Source organism: Miniopterus schreibersii (genome assembly GCF_964146895.1).
Source record: "Miniopterus schreibersii genome assembly, chromosome: 2".
Classification (NCBI taxonomy): domain Eukaryota; kingdom Metazoa; phylum Chordata; class Mammalia; order Chiroptera; family Miniopteridae; genus Miniopterus; species Miniopterus schreibersii.
Genome location: NC_138102.1, coordinates 97,059,081 through 97,084,468, shown reverse-complemented (window position 1 = coordinate 97,084,468; position 25,388 = coordinate 97,059,081). Strand labels below are relative to the sequence as shown.

The 25,388-nt window shown below is 38.2% G+C and overlaps 1 protein-coding gene and 1 pseudogene across 4 annotated transcripts in view; both read left to right on the top strand.

Moving 5' to 3' along the window:
- The window catches only part of CPAP (centrosome assembly and centriole elongation protein), a 65,583-nt gene that overhangs the window by 17,884 nt on the left and 22,311 nt on the right, over positions 1–25,388 (top strand). For all 3 annotated transcript variants that reach the window (XM_081126763.1, XM_081126765.1, XM_081126764.1), the window contains 7 exons: positions 218–517; positions 2,194–2,305; positions 4,275–4,377; positions 4,474–6,100; positions 8,083–8,215; positions 18,699–18,864; positions 24,782–25,024. In XM_081126763.1, coding sequence (XP_080982889.1) covers positions 218–517; positions 2,194–2,305; positions 4,275–4,377; positions 4,474–6,100; positions 8,083–8,215; positions 18,699–18,864; positions 24,782–25,024 — 2,684 coding nt within the window. The remainder of the gene's footprint in view (positions 1–217; positions 518–2,193; positions 2,306–4,274; positions 4,378–4,473; positions 6,101–8,082; positions 8,216–18,698; positions 18,865–24,781; positions 25,025–25,388) is intronic.
- Positions 3,535–3,800, top strand: LOC308553552 (small nuclear ribonucleoprotein F pseudogene; annotated as a pseudogene). Its single transcript has one exon. The product of its transcript is annotated as a small nuclear ribonucleoprotein F pseudogene (transcript).

Here is a 25,388-nt window from a genome sequence, read left to right as displayed (position 1 = left end):
TCTGCACATGAATCAGTGTAAACATGTTCTCAATTAAAATGATTCAAGAGTCATTTTGGACTTTTAAAATTTTATGATTTTGTTAAACACAGTTTCCTAATAAGGAGGAAAAAAACACTGTTATCACTTTGGAGAAAACTTTGTGGTGGGATCACTAATGGGTAGAAACAAAAATGTTATAGAGACTCATCAGTTTATTGATTTTCTTAATTGCAAGGTTTAACTCTACTGCCTGATGATCAGAGTCAGAAGTACAGATCTCCAGGAAGTTCAGCCACCATAGAGAAACCCAAACCCTTCTTACCATCACATATCTACCAGAATCAAACCCAAGGAAAAACATACACTTCCAACATTTTGTCCTGTGAACCAAATAACTTCTGTAGAACTACTCATCAAGATTTTGTCTTAACTTCAAAAAGTGATGCTTCTCCTAGTTTGTTTTATGAGGCACAATATCAAGAAACACTTGTGAAAAAAAATGATTTGAAGGAAGAAAACCATAATCATCCTAAAGGTGAGTTACTTGTATTTCTCTCTTCTGCACTTAACCGAGAGTGTTACTAAGTTGTCCTATGACAAGAAGAGTCCTTTATATATTTTTCTTCTGTGCTCTTGGCTTTAATTGTGAGGTCCTACATGCTGCACAGCTCCTAATCCTGAATTGGAGTCAGACACAGAATTTGTGACTTTCCAAGAACAATCTCAGTACTCATGCTGACTTCAAACCTTGTGTGGTAGCTTGGGGACTTCCAAAATGAAGGCAAAAAGTTCTGTTGAACCATTTTTCTTTGAGAGCTTAGAAATAGTTTGAGGTTGATTTAAAATGTGTGTGGTGGTGGAGGCACTTGATAGAAGATGTAATATGTGAGAAAAAGGTTGGTGATGGGACTTATTACTCATAAAAAATCTCCCCTAACACAGACCCTCATTTTGTCTTCACCATACGTCTGTATTCCTAGTACCCAGCATGTTCTTGCCACAGAACTGGCACTCAGTGTCTGATGATCTAAACTCATAGAGCTCTCATGTGATTTCTGATATATATTTTTTTCTGGTCTTTTTTTCTGCTCCCCATTTCACATTTTGTAATTATAGAATATTATATAATAGTGTTCTTTCCCACTCAACATGGAAAATGATTATGGTAGTCTTTATAATAATAATTTTAATGATTTCATCATTATGTTAGCCAGGTAATATATCAGTATATAATGTTGTGAAATACTAAGTAGTTTTCAGTATTTAAATTTTTAATTTAATTTCCAGTTTTCAAGAATATATTCTTTTGAGTTAAGTTACAGAAAACTACAAATAATATGATGAGGTATCTATGCTTACTACGTAGTATTGTGCATAATATTTTATTCCTAATTCAGAGCAATTCCTTGATATGGAATTACATAATACAATACACCTTTTATATTGGAAAATTTCAAACATCTAGAAAACTTGACAGGCCACTGCAATGATTACCAGTATACCTACCACCTAGATTTAACAGTTAATAATTTGCCATATTTACTCTGTCTATATATATTTGTCTGTGTGTATATATATCTATGTTGATACCTATATCTCTGTCTACATCTATATATAGTTTGCTGAGTCATTTCAAATTTTTCAGCATGCATCAAGTAAAAATTAGGACATTCTTTTGTATTACCACAAAACTATTATTATACCTAGGGACACTAACAATAATTTTGATATTCAAATCCACTTTAGAATTCTCCCTATTATCTCAAAAATGCCTTTAAAAAAAAATTTATTGTTGAAAGTATTACAGATGTCCCCATTTTTTCCCCATTGACCCTTTCTATGCTGCACCCACCCCCACCCTAGATCTTCACCACACTATTGTCTGTGGGTGTTTTTTTTTATAAAACCAGAAGCCAATCATATATTACATTTAGCTGTTTTAACTCTTTAGTCTTTTTTAATTTAGAAAAGCTCACACTTTTTTTTTTTTATAACATTAACCTTTTAAAGAATGTTGTGTTTTAATTATGGTTTTGTAGTTTTTCTATATCATATTAAAGAAATCCTTGAGAGTTCTGAAATTTTTGGCATACCCTACTTTTAAGCATTTTTTTTTTTTTTTTTTTTTAGCTTAGCAACTTGTAAAATTCTCAAGTTTTAAGACTTTAATTTGCTTTTTTTGAACTAAATTGTTCCTATTTTTTATCCTAGGTGAAGGTATTTTACCATGTTGGGAGAAAATGACAAACCAGATTCAGGAAGGGAATGATGTGAACTTAAAAAAAATTGCCAATTCCTCAGAAGTGGTTAATAATGAAGAAAGGTATAATCCGTGTTAAAAGGAATAAGAAATGTGATAATTTAATATAATAGCCAGCCATTATTATTGAGCACTTTCTTTTTTTGAAAGAGTCATAGTTTTCTTGTTTTTGCTTGAAGGTGCTTTTAGGTGTAAGGCTGAAAATACAACTTATCACATACTGTTAGCAACAGAGAGGTTGGGGAGATAACATCAGTTTAAGTGGCTTTGACATTGTATTGGAAGAACTGAGCAAACTTTTCTCACCTAACAAATATCTGGATAAAATTAATCTCTCAAATAGTTAGGTAAATCTTATTTTGGAGAAGAGAAAAAATTGGAGTCTCACATTTGGCATCACTTATAAATTAAAATTGTGTAAGTCTTGTTACAGAATTTAAAAACTTTATGACATAGATAAAATACCAATATTGAAGTTGTTTATTATTTTCTTAAATATTTGAACTATTTTAATATGTGTTATTGATGGGCAAATGATTTTAAGAAAGTTTATCTTTATTTTTATTGATTTTAGAGAGACAATGGGAGAGAGAGAGAACATCAGTGTGAGAGAGAAACATGGGTCAGCTGCCTCCCACACACGCCCCAGCTGGGGATCAAACCTGCAACCAAGGTATGTGCCCTAACCAGGAATCGAACCCACCACCTTTTTTTTTTAAAAAACATATCTTTATTGATTTTAGTGAGAGGAAAGGAGGGGGAGAGAGAGAGATAGAAACATCAATGATGAGAGAGTCACTGATCAGCTGCCTAGCCTGCAACCGAGGCATGTGTCCTGTCCAGGAATCGAACCTCGATCTCCTGGATCCTGGGTCGATGCTCAACCGCTGAGCCACGCCCGGCTGGGCCCCACCACCTTTTGGTGTATGGGATGATGCTCCAACCAACTGAACCACACTGGCCAGGGTGCAGATGACTTTTTTGATTGTTGCTCTATTTACATTGTTAAGGATCTTTTTAAATTAACAAATATGTATATAATGAACTATTTTTGAAATATATTTTAAAGTTATATAATGAATATGTTACTTCAAAAGTTAATCTAAGGTCAACAGATGGACTTCAGAAGGATTTTTTCAAATCCTGTAGAGAATTGTATATTTCTGTATTTTGGGAGATGGAGTGGGATTGTAGCTTTCATTACATTTTCAAAGGGTGTGGTGTTCCAGGCACGAGGAACGGATCACAGCTGGGTCACAGCAAGTAACCTACAGCATTTGTTTGTTGTTGAGATGAATTTTCCCCTCAATCCCAAACCTTCCTCAGTGGATGAACAATAAAGCCAGTAGTGGTGAAACTTAAGTGGGGAATGGAGTACAAAGGCTACCTGGTACCTGTAAATGGCTATATGAACTTGCAGCTTGCAAACACAGAATACATAGATGGAGCCTTGTCTGGACACCTGGGTGAAGTTCTAATAAGGTGTAATAATGTCCTTTATATCAGGGGTGTTGAAGAAGAGGAAGAAGGAGAAATGAGAAAAGAGCATCTTTTGTGAGGAGTGTTTTCTTTAAATCCTCACTGGAGGATATTTTTTCCATTGCTTTTTCAGAGAGAATGGAAGAGGGGTCGGGGGGAGGGAGAGAGAGAGAGGGAGAGAGATAAACATGGATGTGAGAGAGAGAGAGATGTTGATTGGTTGCCTCCCTCCTGTGCCCCGACCAGGGCTGGGGATGGAGCCTGCAACCGAGGTATGTGCCCTTGGCCGGAATAGAACCCAGGACCCTTCAGTCCTCAGGCTCATGCTCTAACCACTGAGTCAAACTGGCTAGGGCTGTGGGGAATTTTTAAATATATATTTCTAGACAATAAAAATTTGTTTTTCAACATGAAAAACATTTTCACAGGGGAGCTGTGATTTTGAAAAAGGTTAGTTTTCAATGTAGTTGGGAGTATGTATCAAGCACACTTAAGTGTAAAATATTTACCACATCATGATTTGCATGTTAAATAACTTTATTTTTATGATTAGGCCTATTAAAGCTGCTATTAGAGAAAGGAAACAGACATTTGAAGACTACTTGGAAGAACAAATTCAGTTGGAAGAACAAGACTTGAAACGGAAACAGCTAAGGGTTAGCATCACCACTATTTGATTAAATTATCTAAGACTAGAGATTTGTTTATAACTAATATACCAGAATTAATTCAAATTTTGTTCTTTATTGTAGGAAGCAGAAGGATCATTGCTAATCAAAGCAAAACCAAAACAGCCATTCTTAAAACGAGGAGAAGGTTTAGCTAGGTTTACTAATGCTAAATCTAAGTTTCAGAAAGGGAGGGACAGTAAACTAGTGACTAATCAGAGCATTTCAGAGGACCAAGCTGTGTTTAAAATAGAAAGACAGCAATTCCATCGGAAAACTGCTTTTATAAATAAAGAACTATGTACAGAGAACCCTCCTGCTAAAAAGAGCAATAAAGCTAGAACCAAGAGTGGTTCTGTCACACTCAGTCAGAAGCCAAAAGTGCTTACCAGTAATAATAGGAAAGGTCTCTTTCCATCAGGATTGAAAATACTGTCAGGGAAGAAATGTGATGGGCAATTTAGAGACCAGATCAAATTAGAAAAAAAAGTAGAATCTAATAAAGAAAATGAACCTGAGTGTTCAAAACCTTGTGATATTGGTTGCAAAGTCTGGAATAACACACAAATTAAAGACAGACTTCCCCTTTTGACAGGGCTGGTTGGCTCCATGGCTTCTAAGAGCCCAATAAGTGAGGCCTTGAAAGAGTCAGCATCTTCTCTTGACATTTCTCTTCAGAAAAAGTTAGAGAATTGGGAACGAGAAAAGGAAAAGGAAAATTTGGAATTAGATGAATTTTTGTTTTTAGAACAAGCTGCTGATGAAATATCATTTTCCAGCAATTCCTCATTTGTACTGAAGATCTTAGAGAGGGACCAACACATTTGCAAAGATCACCGGTTGTCTTCTACCCCTGTCAAAGCTGTGCAGCAGCAAAAGATGACAACACTGGGTCTCATTAATCAGTGTAATCAAAATGAGCATCCAGACCATATTGAAGGTGAAAATGAGGGTGAGTGTGAGGTTGCACCCAAAGAAATTAATTCAGCTTCCTCATCTGATGGATTTGGGGGACTATCTTGTAAAGTCAGTAAAAAAGTGTTCCAAATGAGCACTTCTGAAAATCAGATGAGGTTGAATGCAAGCAAAGATGGTGTAATGAACAGTGACAGTAGCACTGACTCCGAGGAACAAGGGGGCATTATCATAAAGCCATCAACTGAGGATAGCAAAAGGAGTTTGAGCAGCAGAGAAGATAGTCCACAAGTCTGTGATGGTAAGGGACCTTTCAGGAACACTGAGACTCAAGAAGAGGATAAGAGGAGAGATGTGGATTTGGATTTGTCTGATAAAGATTATAGTAGTGATGAGTCTATCATAACAGAAAGCTTGAAAAATAAAGGTTCTGAGTCCTCAAGAAGACCCTCATCTCTAAGTGTGAATAAAATTGACTTTGATGATGAAAGAACTTGGACCGATCTTGAGAATTCATTTAAACATGATGTTATGCTTGGGAATGAAGCCATTTATGGAACTCCCCAGACCACCTACCCTAATAGGAGTGAAATATGTGTACTAGACAAAACAGTAAAAAGGAAGATTGCATCAGTCAGGAAGGAAGACTTGAGCCAATCCAGCAGAGGCACAAGTCCTCCTCTTCCATCGGATCTGATGATGAAATTCTTCCCTTCTTTGAAACCAAAACCAAAATCAAAGTCAGATTCACACTTGGGAAATGAACACAACTTAAACATTCAAGACCAACCCCCTGGTAAGTCAGCATTATATATAGCAAAGTGTTATAAATGTAACATCAGTATGTTGTCAGAATGCTTAAAATCCTAACCTTTCTGGTTACTCAGTAAAGTCTAATTATAGGCGATTTTTAAAAATTTGATCTGCTTTGTGGGTCTCAATCATGTAATAGTTACTAGTATAAGAGGTTTGGATGAATTGTTTCAGATTTTTCAAATTTAAGCTTGTGTCTTATTTTCAAGGCTTTAAAATTAATTGCTTTATTATAAAATGAGGTAACATTTAAGTTTCTTTTATAGCCAGGGAGTACTCAATTTATGGTTTGTATTACTGTGGAGTAAACTTTGTGCGTGCATACTTTTTTTTTGCACACTTTCTTTTAATAACTGTATTTTTACTTAAATTTTTTTTTTTAACTACCTCATGCATTAATTTGCTAAATATGACCAAGAAGAAATACAGTATAATCCAAGTTTCTTTCTTTCCCCAGACCTGGGCTCCTAGTCCCCTTTCCTAGACACACCAGCATTCCCATGCATTTGTATATGATAAAAACATTCCATGCATATGAAAGCATATGTGTGAGTGTAATTTCCTTTCTATACAAATGAAACATCACTTTAAAAATAACATTCTTCACCTTATAATATATTTGGAAGATTGTTCTAACACACATATACATACATCTGCCTTGTTCCATTTAATGGCTGTATAGTATTCAGTTGATGTGATGGATTTTTTAAACCTATGTTGAAAAGTTTTATTATATCATGTTATAGTATAAACTGTGAATGCCTTGCAAAGCATAGGTGCTTTAAAATATAAATTATAGAAAGCTATTTTAAAAAATACTCTGAATTTAAAAGTAGTGCTTTTTGCAGAAAGTTTGGAAGTTTAAAAAGTATAGGAGCAAAAATGTGTGTAACTGAGCTGCCCAAAGGTAACTGAACTGCCCAGTGATATCATTTTGGGATATTTCCTTTTAGTCATTTTTCCTATGTATTTTTAAAAAATATATGACTTTATTGATTTCAGAGAGAGGGAGGGAGAGGGGGAGAGAGAGATAGAAATATCGGTGATGAGAGAGTCATTGATTGGCTGCCTCCTGTATGTCCCTGGGAGTCAAGCTCACAATCTGGGCATGTGCCCTGACTGGGAATCGAACTGTGATCAACCGCTGAGCCATGCCAGCTGGGCATTCCTATGTATTTTAAACATTGTAGAGATATATATTATAACTTGCCCCATCCTTTTTGACTAGGTATATAACGTGTTGGCTATATCATTAACACTGTGTACTTTAAAAATGACTGCATATCATTATATGAATATAGCATAATTTTATTCAGTAATTTTCTTAATGTCGGACAAATTATTTACTAGTAGAAATACCACTGCCATGCATATTTTTGTGCAAAACTGTAAGATTTTACAAGTTTGTTCTTTAACTAGGTTTTTAGAAGTAGGGTCAAAGGGTAGGTATGTGTATTTTAGTCTTGTGATATAGATCAGATTTAGTTTGCAAAAGGGTAGTTGAAGGACTGAAGCATTTCCTATTTTACTCTCTTAAATAGCAAGTTAATGTTGAAACAAGTCTTAATTTGTATTTCTTTGATTAGTGAGAGGTAAACTTTGCTTTTTGGTATTAATTTGTGCTTTAGATATTTTGTGACTTATTCATGTTCTTAAGCTATTTTTATATACTAACTTTAAAAATTTTTTAATTTATTCCAATGTTTTTTTTTTAATATATAGTGTTAATTCATTGTCAGATTGAAACTCTTTTGAGGTTGAATAATTTGATTCTTAAATTTAGACTGGTTTCATATGGAAAGTTAGGCCAATAAAAATTGAAGAAAAATTGTTAAGAAACATTATTTCTAACGTATTTTAATGGGGGTATTTACTGTATTTTTGGCTCTTAGTGTTAATAGCTAGCTAGTATTTTTGCTGCTGAAGACCTCTTGTGAAATACAATATTTATGGCCTATTTTATAGGTGACAGCGCTCGATCTGAAGTTTTGAGAGAGAAAGTTATTGAATTGGAAATGGAAATAGAAAAATTTAAAGCTGAGAACACATCTTTAGCTAAACTTCGAGTTGAACGAGAGAGTGCATTGGAAAAACTCAGGTAAGTTTGTGTCTATAAGTTGGGAAAATATACAGTGATTCAGTTAATACTTTAAGATCTTATCTAAAATACTGGAAACAATTTTTATCAATCTAACAATATAAAAATGGAAATGAACTCTGTACCACCTGTGAATTTTTTGACTAAATCAAATGACTAATTGTGATCAAAGATGTGCTAAAGAGGGAATTCTCTTGGTGATGAGATTATAAATTGAAATTTGAAAAGCAGTTTGAGGTTATGAATTCAAGTACTACATTGATTAATTGTGTATTAATTCCCTAGGGCTGTTATAACAAAGTACATACAAACTGGGTGGCTTAAAACAGCAGGAATTTATTTTCTCACGGTTCTGAAGGCTTAGAAGTTCAAAGTCAGGGTGCCAGCAGAGCAATGCTTTTTCTCCTATCTCCTATCTTCTTTTGGTTGCTGACAACTCTTAGCGTTTCTTGGCTTGCAGCTGAACATTTGGGTTGTTTCTACCTTTTGGTTATTGTGAATAATGGTGTTATCATTGGTGTACAAATATCTTTTCAAGTTTCTGCTTTTAATTCTTTTGGATATATACACAGGGTGGAATTGCTGGATCATACAGTAATTACTTAATTTTCTTTTTCCATTGACTTTTTAGAAAGTGGAAGGGAGGAAGGGATCAAGGATGAGGCAGGGAGAGGGAGAGAGAGACAGAGAAACATCGACATGAGAGACACATTGATTGGTTTGCCTCTCCCACATGCCCGAACTGGGGCTGGGGAATCGAACCTACAACCCAGGTATGTGCCCATGAATCAAACCTGAGACCCTATGGTGCGTGGGTTGATGCTCTAGCCACTTAACTACACTGGCCAGAGTGGTAATTACTTAATTTTTTTAGGAACTACCATACTGTTTTCCCCAGTGGCTGCACTAGTTTACATCAGATAAATTGGCTTGCATATGTTGACCCAGCCATGTATTTGATGGATGTATCTGACTTGGTCATCCTGTATAATCCTTTTAATGTACTGTTGAATTTGGTTTGCTTGTCTTTCACTGAGGATTTTTACATCTGTATTCATCAAGGGTATTGGCCTGTAGTTTTCTTATGGTGTCTGTGACTTTGGTATCAGTGACACTAGCCTCATAAAATGAGTTTGGAAGTGTTCCTTTTTCCTTTTTTGGAAGAGTTTAAGAAGAATTGGTATTAATTCTTTGAATGATAGAATTTATCTGTGAAGCCATCTGGCCCTGGACTTTTCTTTTTGGGAGATTTTTACTGATTCAGTCTCTTTGTTGTTGGTTATTCAGGCTTTCTATTTCTGCTAGATTCAATTTTGGTAGGTTGTATGTTTCTAGAAATTTATCCATTTCTCCTAGGTCATCCATTTTTTAAAAATTATAATTGTTCATAATATCTTTCTTATTTCTGAGGCATCTTTGGAATATCTCCTCTTTCATTTATGGTATTTATTTATCTCTTTTTTTTCTTAGTCTATCTAAGGGTTTGTTGATTTTGTGTGTGGTTTTTCCCTCCTGAGACTCATATAATGTGTATATTGGTTCATTCTTTGGTGTCCTATAAATCCTGTAGGCTTTCTTCATTCCCTTTTTTAAAGAAAAAATTATCTTTATTGCTGAAAGTATTACAGATATCTCCTTTTTCCCCCCCATTGACCCCTTCTACCCCACACCTGCCTCCCCTGCATGACTTCTCCACATTATTGTCTGTGTCCATGGGTAATGCATGTAAGCATATAAATTCTTTGGTTAATCTCTTCTCATCTCCCTAACGCCTCTTCCCTCTGAGATTCGGCAGTCTGTTCCATGCTTCCATGTCTCTGGATCTATTTTGTTCATCAGTTTATTTTGTTTATTAGATTCCCCATATAAGTGAGATCATGTGATACTTGTCTTTCTCTGACTGGCTTATTGCACTTAGCATAATACTTTTCAGGTCGCTCCATGCTGTCTCAAATGGTAAGGGATACTTCTTTTTACAGCTTCATAGTATTCCATTGTGTAAATGTACCACAGCTTTTGAATCCACTCATCTACTGATGGGTACTTGGGCTGTTTCCAGATATTAGCTATTGTAAATAGCGCTGCTTTGAACATAGAGGGGCATATATTCTTTCTGATTGGTGTTTTGGGATTCTTAGGATATATTCCTAGAAGTGGGATCACTGGATCAAATGGCAGTCCATTTTTAATTTTTTTGAGGAAACTCTGTACTGTTTTCCATAGTGACTGCACCAGTCTGCCTTCTACCAGTAGTGTATCAGGGTTCCGTTTTCTCCACGTCATCACCAGCAGTTGTCTTTTGTTGATTTGTTGATGGTAGCCATTCTGACAGGTGTGAGGTGATACTTCATCATCATTTTAATTTGCATCTCTCTGATGATTAGTGACTGTGAGCATGCATTTTTTTCACTCATCTCTTGGCCATCTGTATGTACTCTTCAGAAAAGTATCTATTTTGGTCCTTCGCCCATTTTTAAATTGGATTGTTTGTCTTCCGTTTGTTATGTTGTATGAGTTCTTTATATATTTTGGAAATTAACCCCTTTTCAGATATATCGTTGGCAAATATATTTTCCCATTAGTGGGATCCCTTTCCATTTTGCTGATGGTTTCTTTTGCTCTGCAGAAGCATTTTATTTCTGATGTAGTTCCATTTGTTTATTCTTTCCTTTGTTTCCCTGGCCCTAGGAGATGTATCAGCAAACATTGCATCGAGAGATGTCTGGTATTTTGCTGCCTATGGTTTCTTCTGGGATTTTTATGGTTTCATGACTTGCATTTAAGTCTTTTACCCATTTTGAGTTTACTCTTGTGTGTGGTGTAAGTTGATGGTCTAGTTTCATTTTTTTGCATGTACCTGTCCAGTTTTCCCAGCACCATTTATTAAAGAGAGTCTTTACTCTGTTATATGCTTTTACTTCCTTTGTCAAATATTAATTGAGTGTAATGGCTTGGGTTGATTTCTGGGTTCTCTGTTCTGTTCCATTGATCTATATGCCTGTTCTTCTACCAGTACTAGGCTGTTTTGATCACAGTGGCATCATAGTACAACTTAATATATGGTATTGTGATCCCTCCAACTTTATTCTTCTTTCTCAAGATTGCTGTGGCTATTTGGGGTCATTTTTGGTTCCATGTAAATTTTTGGAGTATTTGTTCTAGACCTGTGAAATATGTCGTTGGTATTTTAATAGGGATTGCATTGAATCTATAGATTGCTTTGGGTAGTGTGGAAATTTTAATGTTAATTCTACCAATCCATGAACACAGTATATTCTTCCACTTGTTTATATCTTCCTCTATCTCTTTTTTTAACGTCTTACAGATTTCAGAGTACAGGTCTTTTACCTCCTTGGTTAAGTTTATTCGCAAAAGTAAAAAACGCCCAGGAAACAAAAGCCCTGGTCCAGATGGCTTCACCGGGGAGTTTTACCAAATATTCAAAGAACTAACACCTATCCCCCTCAAACTATTTTTAAAAAATCCAAGAACAAGGAACACTTCCAAGCTCTTTCCATGAGGCCAGCATTATCCTAATTCCAAAACCAGATAAAGACACTACAAAGAAAGAGAATTATAGGCCAGTATCCCTGATGAACATAGATGCTAAATGCCTCAACAAAGTATTTGTAAATCGGGTCCAGCAATATATTAAAAAAATTATTCACCATGACCAAGTGGGATTTATCCCAGGAATGCAAGGCTGGTATAATATTTGCAAATCAATAAATGTGATATCACGTAAACAAAATGAAGGACAAAAATTACATGATCGTATCAATAGATGCAGAGTAAGCATTTGACAAAATCCAACACCCATTTTTGACAAAATCTCTCAGCAAAGTGGGAATAGAGGGATCATACCTCAACATAATAAAGGCCATATATGACAGACCTACAGCCAACATCAGATGACATGATATTGTACATAGAAAGTCAGAAAACTACTAGATTTAATAAATGAATTCCGCAATGTAGCAGGATACAAAATTGATACCCAAGCTATCTTATTTTTTTTGTTGCAATGGTAAATGGGATTGTTTTTTTAGTTACCTCTCTGAGAGTTTATTATTGGTTTACAAAAATGCCTTTGATTTCTGGCTGTTAATTTTGTGTACTGCTCCTTTGTGGAATTCATTTATTTTAGTGGAGTCTTTAGGGTTCTCTATGTACAATATCATGGCATATGCGAATAGTGACAGTTTTACAATTCCTCCTTTCCAATTTGGATGACTTTTTTTTTTTCTTTTTCCTAGAACATTTTCATCACGCCCAAAATGGGCCCTCACAATGTTTTATTTTATTTTTCAATTCCAGTTTACACTCAGTATTATTTTGTATTAGTTTCAGGTATACAGCATAGTGGTTAGACAATCATATACTTTATCAACTGTTCTCCCTGATATTTCTAGTACCCACCTGGCACCATACATAGTTTCTATAATATTATTGACTGCATTCCCTATGCTGTACTTTACATCCCTGTGACTATTTTGGAACAACTTTTTTTTTTTTTTTAATTTATCTTTATTGTTGACAGTATTACAGGTATCCCATTTTCCCCCCCAATTGATCCCTTCCACTTCGCTCCCACACCCTTCCAAGGCCTTCACCCTGTTATTAACTGTGTCCATGGGTTATGCATATAACTTCTTTGGTTAATCCCTTCCCACCCTCCACCCCCCTTCTCTCTTTCCTCTGAAATATGATCGTCTGATGCATGCGTCAATGTCTCTGGATCTGTTTAGTTCGTCAGATTCTTTTGTTCATTAGCTTCTTCTTAAAGAAGACCCTTCAACTTTTCCTGTAGTGCTGGTCTGGTGGTGATGAACTCCTTTAGGTTTTTCTTCTCTGGGAAGCTCTTTATCTGACCTTCAATTCTAAATGATAGCTTTGCTGGGTAGAGCAACCTTGGTTGTAATTCCATGTTTTTCATCACTTTGAATATTTCTTGCCTGCAAAGTTTCTGTTGAGAAATCAGCTGACAGTCGTATGGGTGCTCGCTTGTAGGTAACTAACTGCTTTTCTCTTGCTGCTTTTAAGATTCTCTCTTTGTCTTTAACCTTTGGCATTTTAATTATGATGTGTCTTGCTGTGGGCCTCTTTGGGTTCCTCTTGTTTGGGACCCTCTGTGCTTCCTGGACTTGTAAGTCTATTTCTTTCCCCAGGTAGGGGAAGTTTTCTGCAATTATTTTTTCAAATAGGTTTTCAATTCCTTGGTCTCTTTCTTCCCCTTCTGGCACTCCAATAATATGAATGTTGGGCCTCATGAATTTGTTCCAGAGGCTCCTTATGCTATCTTCATATTTCTGGATTCTTTTTTCTTTTTGCTCTTCTGGTTGGGTGTTTTTTGTTTCCTCATGTTCCAAATTGATGGTTTGATTCTCAGCATCCTCTACTCTACTGTTGATTCCATGTAAATTATTCTTCATTTCAGTTTGTGTAGCCTTCATTTCAAATTGGTACTTTATTATGTTATCGATTTTTCTCAGTTATTTCCCTAGTAGTCTGCTTAAACATCCTTATAAACAAAATTCTGAACTCTCTGTTAGCTTCCTTGGATCTATTTCATTTAGGTCCTCTTCTAGAGATTTCTTCTGTTCTTTCCTTTGTGACATCTTTCTTTGCCTCCACATTTTGGCTGCTTCCAGCTATTTGTTTCTATGTATTAGGTAGAGCTGTATGTTTTCTGGAATTTTTAGAGTGGCTTTGTGTAGTAGGTGTCCTGTAGGGTCCAGTGGCTCAGCCTCCCCAGTCACCTGAGCTGGGCCTTCTAGGTGCTCCCCTGTGTGGGCTGTGTGCACTGTCCTGTTGTAGTTGAGCCTTGGTTGCTGTTGGCGTCCCTAGAAGGAACTGAACCTCAGGCCAATCAGCTGTGAGGACCAGCTGCAACTATAGCCAAAGAGCTGCTGTGCTGGAGACACCCTTATGGATCAGGATTTACTTCAGTGGAGCTTTGGTGTTCATCAAGTGGGCCCCTCGAGTGTCACTCGTTTATGTGGTAGGGTTGTAATCCAGCATGGTCGAGTATGACCACCAGTTGCACTGTCTGTGGGACCTCCGGGGAGGTGCAAAGTCAGCTTGTGCCAGTGCCTTGCCCAGGGCCACCCAGCCTGAGCTACACAGCAAACCGTAGTTGGCTGCTACTTGTGCTAGGCTTGTCGTTGTCCAGGAGAGGCCAAGCTATGAGCCAATGCAGGCTGCCACTAGTGTCAGGCCTGGGGCCGCTTATCAAGCTGTATGGGGCCCGCTGCTGCTTGTTTAAGAGATTTTAGGAAAGTCCTAAGCATGAGGCTTGAGAGGCCACTTGCCTAGAAAAGCCACTGGAAATGGCTTGGATGAGGTTGCAGGTAGGAGGGGCGGGGCCTCTGGGACTCATCAGGGCGGGGCCAAAGGTGTGAGTCAGGTGCTGGCAATTCAAATATGGCGCCTGCCTGCAGGTTGTGTGCAGGGAGGCCTTGCCAAAGGAGCAATGGCCTCTGCCAGCTCTTCTGCCTGGGAGAAAGCTGCCCCTCCACCTCTCACCCAGATTTCAGGCAGGTTCGTTCCTCCTCAAGTGTCCCAGGTTCCTTTCAGGCTGCTGCTTGGCGCTGGCACTCAGAGGGAGCATGTCTGAGTGAGTCCGTGTGCGGGCCCTTTAAGAGGCGCTGCCTGGGGCTCCCGCAGCCTTTGCGACCCTTAGGGACAGTCCCTGCTGGTTTCACAGCCTGGAGTTGTGGGGACGTCTCTTCCCGGCCCTGGAGCCCTCGGCTGGGGGCTTGCTGTGGGGCTGGGACCCCCTCACTCCTCCAGAAAACCCCCACCTCAGAGATTCTCTCCCTGGTTTCAACCACGGCACCCGGTGTGGGCCCGAGGCACGTCTCCGATTCAGCCCCGATCCGCCTGCATCTGTGCCCCTCCTACTGGTCTTGGTGCTTCTTCAGTTCCCTGGTTGTAGGGCTTCTGTTCAGCCAGATTTCAGGAGGTTCTGAGTGATGGTGGTTCTGTATTTTAGTTGTAATTTTGATGTGGTTGTGGGAGGCGGCGGGTGCAGCTGTTACCTACGCCGTCATCTTGTTTCCTCTCCCTGGATGACTTTTATTGTTTTTTATTGTCTGATAGCTGTGGCTAAGACTTCCGGTACTATTTTGAGTAAGTGTGGTGAAAGTAGACACCCCTGTCTTATTCCTGTTCTTAAGGGAAACGCTTTTAGTTTTTGCCCATTAAGTATGATGTTTCTCTTGCTGCCTTTAAGAATCTCTTCTTGATTTTGATTTTTAGCATTTTAATTATGATGTGTCTGGTCGTTGGCCTCTTTGGGTTCTTCTTTCTTGGGACTCTGCCTCCTGAACTTGTGTGACTTTTTCCTTTACCAGGTCAGGGAAGTTTTCTGAAATTATTTCTTCAATCAGGTTCTCTATCCCTTGCTAACTTCCTTCTCCTTCTTATATTCCTATGATGCAGATATTGTTCTGTTCCTTGTTGTCCCACAGCTTCCTTAAACTGTCTTCCTGCTTTTTAATTGTTTTTTTCTTTTTGGTTCTCTGATTGAGTGATATTTTTTCTAGTCTGTCTTCTAATTTGCTGCTCTGATCCTTGGCTTATCATGTGAAGCGGAATTCACCTCAGCTGTGTTTGGAGCCTGCCAGTATCTCCTTGTGGATACACTGCTTTGAAGCTTATTGAATATTACTCTGTTGTTGTCTGAAGCAGGTCACTGGGTTTACTGGTTTGGGGCCTCTTCCCAGGGTCTCTGGTGCAAGCCAGTGTCAGACACTGTTTATGACTGTCCCCGAGTACCCTGTTTGGATCTATCAGTGATCTACAGTTTATGGCTCCATTTGCTGGTGCTGGTTATGTGTGGAAAGGACCAAGCTGTTCACCAAGGTCTGCTTTTCCTATCCCTAGGCCCAATAGCAGGTCAGGCAAAGACTCACTGCTTCCAGAGATCCGCTTCTGCCTGCAGGCTTTTAGTCTTAGTCACTTCATGAGCTTCAGACTGTAGAGCTCTGCAGGGCTTAAACTCCACAGGGCAGGGCGAGAGGGTTTCCAGTGGGTGGGACAATTGCTTCCTCCCCAGGCTAAAGCTTCATTGATAGGAAAGCTCTGCCTGAGAAAGATGGTTTCTGCAGCATGGTGGAATGACTCAGTATGGGGATCCGGGAAGCTGTCCTCTCCGCTCTCTCACAATAGCCACCAACCACAGATTCTCCTCCCACAGCGCTAGCCCACTCTGCCGGAGCCCAAGGAGAGTTCCCACAAATGAAATTTAGTGCATTGGCCCTTTAATGGTTTGCTTGCATTTCTAGCCATCTCTCCCTGCTTGACAGAACCCTCAGTGTTTTTCACAGCCAGATGTTATGTGGGCACCTTTCCTGGTTCTGTTAATCTGGGCTGGGGAGCACAGCTTGGGGTTTGAACTCCAGACTTCTCAGGGGGAACCCCCCACAGCTGAGCTATCCCTCTAGAACTTCAGCTGCTGCCTATGAGAGCCCAGTCAGCCCTCTTACGCCTCCATACTTCCTACCACTCTCTATGTGGCTTCATTTTTATGTCCTTGTTTATAAGTGGCTTTGTTCATTCTTTTTTCTCCTCTGACTATAATTTCATATTACCTGTCTTCCAGTTCATAGATTCTTTCTTCTGCTTGATTGAATGTGATATCGAAGGTTTCTATTTCATTATTTTATTCATCCATCGTATTCTCAGTTTGACAATTTCTATGTTTTTTTTATTTTTTTATTTCTCTTTGTTGAACTTTTCATTTTGTTTCATGTATTGTTTCCCCGATTTTGTTGAGTTATCTGTATTCTAATGTAGCTTGCTGAGTTTCTGTAAAGCATTCATTTTGAATTCTTTGTCAGGCAATTTGTAGATCTCTGTTTCTTTGGGATTGGTTACTGGAGCCTTTTTAGTTTCTTTTGGTGGTGTCATGTTTACCTCATTCTTCATGATCCATGTAATCTTGGGTTGATGTCTTTGCATTTGAAAGAGCAAATACCTCTTCCTGTTTTTACGGATTGATTTTGACAGGTCTTTACCTTCTCCTGCTGGATCCCTGGACTGATCAGTCTGCCTCCAGAATCACAGTTGAGTGGGGTTGTAACCAAATCATGTGGCTGCTTCTGGGTCCACTGTGGGGTCCATTGTTGGCAGGCCTGTTATCAGTGGTGCAGGTGGACATGGTTCCTGCTAAATCCCTGGTTGGACAGGACTGCTTTTGGGTCCACAGTCAAGCAGGTCATGGGGCTACTTCTTGGTCTACTGTTGAGTCTGTAGGCAGGGGATCTGTTGCCAGGGGTAAGGATGAATGTGGCTCCTGCAGGTTCCTGGGCATCTTCCTGCTGGGTCCCTGGGTGGGCAGGACTGCCTCCAGTACCACAATATAGCAGGCTGGAGCCAGGTCTTAGGGTTGTTTCAGGATCTATAGTTGGGACTGAGGTTTGTGGGCCTGTTATCAGGGGCACAGATGCCTGTAGCTCTTCTGAGTCCTTTGGTAATGGAGCTGGGGCTGAGTCCATAGGGAGCCTAGGCTGTTTTTATTCTGCAGTCTGGACCATGTTTAGTAAGTCTACCACTGGGACATGGGCTTGCCTCCTCTTAGTAGCTGGCTGTCCTTGATCTTAAGGCTTCACCTGGTTTTCCCTGAATCAGAATCCTAGAGCTTCTACAAAAGCACTTACATTCATGGATGGCTGTTGGATTTTTGTTTATGTGAGGGGATGTGAGCCAGGGTCCTCCTGTTCCACTGTCTTGTTGATGTCACTCTCCCTATGCTCTTATCACAGCAGAATGAACCTGGGTTATGACAGTCCCTCTGATCAATATTCTTCTCAGCTAAATACCAGCGTCTTCAAGTGGTCTGTAAGACCCTAGTTAATCTGGCCTTTGGTTTTTTTTTGGTTTGTTTTGTTTTTCTGTCTCTTGCTCACTGTTTTAGCTACACTGGTGGTTTGGCTGTTCTTTGAATTCATCAGGCATATTCCTATATCAGAGTTTTTGCATGTGGTGTTCCCTCTGTCTGAACTGTTTTGTCCAAATATCCTCATGGCTATTCTTTCACTTTCTTCAGGTTTTGCTTTAAATATTATCTCAGAAGATGACCCCATCTGTAATTTTAATCTCCTATCCTGATATTATATAACGTCATTCCTTGCTTATTTTCTTCCATACCACTCCTAATGTTCCATATATGTTATTTATTCTATTATTGCCTGTCTCTTCCATTAGGTGTAAGAAGCTTCATGGGAGTAAGGATGTTTAGTTATTCCACTGTGTTTCCTCCAGCGTAGTGCTCTATTTATAGTAGGTGCCTAGTGGATGCTTGTTGGAGAGGTGCTTTATTTAAATAATTGGCTGTTGTTTCAGTGCTATGGATTGAAAATGGATTTACCAAGACTCCAGCTCCTCATTAGCAGGCTGTCCCTGGTGTTCCATTTTGGTGCCACATGTGGATTATTATATTTAGATGGTCCCCTTAGATAACATGGTTTGCTTATTTTAGGAAAGAAATTGCAGACTTTGAACAACAGAAAGCAAATGAATTGGCTCGAATAAAGGAGTTTAAAAAGGAAGAAATGAGGAAGCTACAAAATAAACGCAAAGTTTTTGAAACATATACTACAGTTGCAAGAACTTTTCCAGATAAAAAGGAACGTGAAGAAATACAGGTATATGAATATTTATATACTTATATAAGTTAGTAAAGATTTCAGTCTTGTAAGAATCTTAGTTATTTTACGTGTCAAAGAGATATTTGGTATCAGTTTGTTAGTCATTTATTGACTCAACAAATTATCTGTCTGAGACACTGAATCAGGAACATCTTTTGAAGTCTGACATTTAAAGAGTAAAATATTCTCTTACTAAAGGTTTCCAAACAAACAAAGCGTATGATAATGACATGAGTGAATTAATAAGCCAGGAGTTGGAAGTTCACTGGTGTAATGTTGTGTTAATTTGTTTGAACTACCACACAACAAATACTATTAGTTTTGTTCATTTATAATAATTTAAGGCCCATATACTAAATAGATATTTATTCTAAAACTTATAAATTGATAGGCCAAATTATTAGTCCTATTCATTTCAAAGTTAGAAGTGGACATAATCAGAGGAATGTAGTGCTTAAAAATAACTAATGCATTTCTAGCTAAACTATAGGAAAAAAAAAAATGGAGGTGAATGTATTCATAACATTGGCATATGCAAAGACTTCCAAGAGAAGACAAAGAAATAAATATAAAAGATGCCCAGCCGGACGTGGCTCAGTAGTTGAGCATCGACCTAGGATCCAGGAGATTGAGGTTTGATTCCCGGTCGGGGCACATGCCCGAGTTTTGGGCTTGATCCCCAGTGGGGATCGTGCAAGAGCTGATTAATGACTCTATCATCATTGATGTTTCTATCTCTCTCTCTCTCTCTCTCTCTCTCCCCCTTCATCTCTGAAATCAATAAAGATATATTTTAAAAAAAGAAATACGTATAAAAGAAAAAATGGATATATTAAGCTTCATCAAAAGAAAAACTTAATTTACCAAGAGAAAAATTTTAAATGGTTATCCTTTGCTTACAGCATAAAATGCAAACTCATCTTCCACTTCCATATTTTAGACACCAGTATTTTTGAATTCTATCTTTTGATTTCTTCCTTTCTGTAGTATGTTGTCTTTGAACAATCTCATCTGCACACCTATAGCTTAAGTTATCATATGCCTTGTTGATTAGGGTCTTTAATTCTATTTTCTTATTTTCGTGGGGAGAAACACATGCCATGTTTTGGTTAATGCTTGGTTTATTAAATCTGTTACACTTTAACAATCTATTAAAACTTTTATTTCAAAAAAAGGATCTGCAGTGAAATCTCTCCCTATAACCGTTGCTCTGGCATCCAATTTTCCTCCTTTGAGACAACCGATGTTACCAATCTCTTGTATTTTTCCAGAGAAATTCTAAGCAAATGCATATATATTCCTAATTTTAAAAAAAGTAAAATTAATGGTTAGTATATTGAAATCATCTATATCTGTGTGGAGCTTTTTTTTGTTTTTGTTTTCTTAATCCCACCTGAGGGTATTTTTTCCATTGCTTTTCAGAGAGAGTGGAATGGGGGGTGGGAGGGAGAGAGACAGAGAGAAGGAGGGAGGGAGGGAGAGAGAAACAGCGATGTGAGGGAGACACATCAATTGATTGCCTCCTGCATGCACCCTGACCTGGGCTGGGGAGCTAGCCTGCAACCAAGGTATATGCCCTTGGCTGGAGTTGAACCTGGGACCCTTCAGCCCGCAGGCTAAAGCTCTAACTACTGAGCCAAACTAGCAAGGGTGAAACCATCTGTATCTTAACATAAAGAGCATCATTATTCTTTATTTTACCATTGAATAGAATTGTATTATATGGATGTACCATAATTTACTTAACTAAACATTTATGTTGTTTCTGTTCTTTTTCTCTCTGTTAAGAGTGCTGTCTTGAATAACCTTGTACACACATCACTTCACAATCATTCTTCTACTTAGTCATTCAGCACATGGTTATCAAATACCTATGATGTAGAAGGCATGTATGTGCTTGGGAATACCAGAAGTGAACAAAACAAATTTATCCTTGCCCCCATGTAGCTTACATACTCAAGTATATCTGCAGCATAAATCCCAAGAAGTGAAATTTTTAGGTAAAGGGGGTGCTATGTACATTCATAGATATTGCCAGATTATCTCTTCATAAATATCATTTCAACTTTTAATTCTACTAGCAATTATTAGAGTGGTTTTTGCTCTTTGCCTGCTAGGTAAAAGATTAAAAATTTATATTAAACTTACTTGAATTTCTTTTTAAAATCTATAATCTAGATTATAGATTATTATTATAATCTATAATAATACAAATTTAGCAAGACTTTTTTTGTGAACACTTCAAATACTTTATTAAAAATATTTATTTATTGATTTGAGATAGAGACATACATCAGTTTGTTGTTCCACTTATTTACTCATTCATTGGTTGCTTCTTGTAAGTTGTGCCCTGACTGGAGATTAAAGCTGCAACCTTGGCATATCGGGACCACGCTTTAACCAACTGAGGTACCAGGCTAGGGCCACTTAAGATACTTTAACAGTAGTTAAAATCAAATTCAGCTATCAGAAAACTTCACTAAATTTAAAACCATAACCTATGCTAAAATATTTGCACAATGGGTTTGTCATTTCATATTTACTCTTCCTGAGTCTCCTAGGAGTAGAGCAATACTTACTTTGATATCTTGCTATGTTATAAAAATCTTAGAAACCCAAAAGGAACAAAAACACCAACCTTCTTAGACCACCCAAGATTATAAGCTTGATTCTCCCCACCTTCCCCTCTTTGTCATAGCTGTGATTTCTTCTTCCATTGTTCAAACCATAGCAAATGAGCTTTCTTATTTTAAGTTCTACTTACTTTGGTGAGAATAACATATAGCTTTTACTTTATTCTAACCTGGTGCCTTTTCTTGAAATAATGTATCCTCTTATTCTCTAAGCCTGTTCTTACCAGTCTGCTTGTCATTAGCCACATGTGGCTATAAATTTAAGTTAACTGAAATTAAATAAAACTAAAAATTCAGTTTCTCAGTGACATTAGGCACATTTCAAGTACTCAGTAGCCATTGTGTGACTGGTAGCTATCACATTGGACAGTGCAGATCCAGGACACATCCATCATTGTGGAAAGTTCTGGACAGTATTGATGTAGAGGCCTCATCTCCTGGAGACCTGGTGAGTTAGCTTTCCTCTTTAGGACATTAGACCATTTCATAATTTTGCAACTTTTTCTTGAGCCCTCTTTCTACTTTGTTAGTGTTGATTTAAGTATTAGGCCCTTTTCAAAAGACTTGATATTGTGTGTAACCATGGATGTTCATTATTTCTTTCTGTTGTTGGTACAGTTCCTTGTTTTTCTTAAACTAGATGGCTCATTTGTAATTTCCTATATTTACCCTTCTTCCTACTTCTATGCAAATACATACTTTAGAAACAGGTATATACTTAATTGAAAACAAACCTATATTTATTGTGCTTCCACTTATTAAATCATTAAAAGATTAAAGAGATGGTATAGGCTCAGAGGTAGTGTGGGTTTGGTTCCAGACCACCTTGATAAAGTGAATATTGCAAGTCCCATGAATGTTTTGGTTTCCTGTTGCATATGATAGTTATGTTTACACTGTACTGTAGTCTCTTAAGTGTGCAATAGCATTATGTCTAAAAAACTACATACATACCTTAATGAGAGAATGCTTTATTGCCAGAAAATACTAACCAGCCTTCAGTGAATCATTATCTTTTTTTGGTGCAAGTTCTTGCCTCAACATTGATGGCTGCTGACTGACCAGGGTGGTGGTTGCTGAAGGTAGGGGTGGCTGTGGCAATTTCTTAAAATAAGGCAACAATGAAGTTTGCTGCATTGATTGATTCTTTCACAAATGATTTCTCTGTAGCATGTGATGCTGTTTGATAGCATTTTACCCACGGTAGAACTTCTTTCAAAATTGGAGTCAGTTCTCTCAAACCCAGCCACTGCTTTATCAACTAAGTTGATGTAATATTCTAAGTCCTTTGTTTTCATTTTAACATCTTCACAGCTTCTTCACCAAGAGTAGATTCCATCTCCAGAAACCACTCTCTTTGCTCCTTATCTGTTAAAGTTTTAGCTTGAATTTGCAGGAATTCAGTCACATCTGTAGGCTCCGCTTCTAATTCTAGTTCTCTTGCTATTTCCACATCTGCAGTTACTTCCTCCACTGAAGTCTTAATCCCCTCAAAGTCATCCATGAGGTTTGGAATCAACTTCCAAACTCGTTAATGTTAATGTTAATGTTAATGTTATTGTTTTGATCTTTTCCCATGAATCATTAATGTTTTTAATGGCATCTGGAAAGGTGAATCCTTTACAGAAGGTTTTCAATTTATAGTTGGCCAGGATCCATCAGAGGAATCACTATCTATGGCGGCTATAGCCTTATGAAGTACATTTCTTAATTAGTAACACTTGAAAGTAAAAATTACTCCGTGATCCAGGGGCTGCAAAATGGATGAGAAACCATTACTCTCGTACATCTCCATCAGAGCTCTTGGGTGACCAAGTGCATTGTCAAGGAACAGTAATGTTTTGAAAGGAAATATTTTTTCTGAGCAGTGGTCTCAACAGTGGGCTTAAAATAATCAGTGAACTATGTTGTAAACAGATGTGCTTTCATTCCTCCTTTGTTGTTCCATTTATAGAGCACGGGCAGAGTAGATTTTGCATAATTCTTAAGGGCCTTAGGATTGTCAGAATGGTAAATGGGCGCTGGCTTCAACTTAAAGTCACCAGCTGCATTAGCCCCTAACAGAGTTAGCCTGTCCTTGGAAGCTTTGAAGCCAAGCATTGACTCCTTGACAGCTTTAAAAGTCTAGATGGCATTTTCTTCCAATATAACGCTGTTTTGTCTACATTGAAAATCTTGTTGAGTGTAACCACCTTCATTATCTTAGCTAGATCTTCTGGATAACTTGCTGCAGCTTCTACATCAGCACTTGCTGCTTCACCTTGAACTTTTATGTTATGGAGACTGCTTCTTTCCTTCAACCTCATGAACCAACCTCTGCTAGCTTCAGACTTTTCCTCTAAGCTTCCTTACCTCCCTCAGCCTTCACAGAATTGAAGCTTTAGAGTCTTACTTTGGATTAGGCTTTGGTTTAAGGGAATGTTGTGGCTGGTTTGATCTCTCCAGACAACTATAACTTTCTCCATGTGAGCAGTAGGCTGTTTCGTTTTCTTATCATTCATGTGTTCACTGGAGAAGCACTTTGTTGGCTGTTGTGAGGTTTGTATGAGCATGGATGGGTGTCAGGTTGTCAGTGCGTGTTAATGAGGTGGTTAGGATTCTCACTGCCTTCAGTTCCATATCTGAATGAACAGGTTCTCAGGTGGGTGGTGGGGAATGCTTCCTGCTTCTGTCTATACTTCTTTCCTTAGCTTGCAGTCACTCCCCATGACTTGTACCTACGTATGCTGAGTAGCTAGTTGACCATCTCTCCTTAGTTCTGACATTGATCTCTATTTCTCTTTACACAGTTGCAGATTGCTTCTAGACATTTCCAGGACTTTCTTCACTTAGGTCATTTAGTTCATCTAAACTCATTTTCTTAAAATCTATTTCTTATAAATTCCCAGTAGAATCAGTTTTCAGGGCTGGTAGTTTTGACTTTGAATCTTTTATTCTCTTCACTTCAGCTCTTCTTCCTTCAGTTAGTAATTAATTCCTATTAATTTTTTCTTCACTAGATATCCCCTGTTTATCTCTTATATTTTAATTAATATCAAGGCCATGTTATTTCAGTGAACTTATAAGTGGTGTCTGCTTCCTCCTTCTGATTCCTGGAATTAATTTTGCTGATGGTATGAAGTGAACCCCTATTCCCTTTCCTGAAAATCCCAGCTTTATTGAAATGTGATTGACTGAACCTTCCCTTTTCTGTTCTCTGTACTAGGCTAGCTAGCCTGTCTTTTTTCTTCTATTTCATTGTTTTAATTCTAATGCTTTTTTTTGGGGGGGGGGTGTGACAGGCTTTGAAACAGCAGGTGGCAGATTTACAGGAAGATTTGAAAAGAAAAGAAGCAAAATGGTCAAGCACACTTGGCCGTCTTAGAAGCCAGATAGAAATGCTGGTCAAAGAGAACACAGACCTTCGGGAAGAAATAAAAGTGATGGAAAGATTCCGACTTGATGCTTGGAAGAAAGTGGAAGCCGCTGAGGGCAGCACCAAGACGGGTCAGTGCAGGACTGCTGTGAAGAAAGAGGGGTCCATGGTAGGTTTGGAGACCAGCCAGCTTCATCAGATTAGGGGGAGATGTTAAATATTTGAGCAGTCAGATCCTTAAAGAGACAGAAAGTAGAAGGGTGGTTGCCAGGTCTGCAGGGAGGGGAGAATGACGGGTTAGTGTTTAATGGGAACAGTTTCAGTTTTGCAAGTTGAAGAGAGTTTTGCGAATGGATGGTGGTGATAGTTGTATGAGAGTGTGAATGTACTTAATACCACTGACCTGTACACTTTAACATGGTTTAAGAAGGTAACTGTTACTCTGACCAGTGCTGCTCAGTGGTTAGAGCATTGGCCCCCACACTGAAGGGTGTCAGGTTCGATTCCTAGTCAAGGGCGTGTACCTGGGTTGC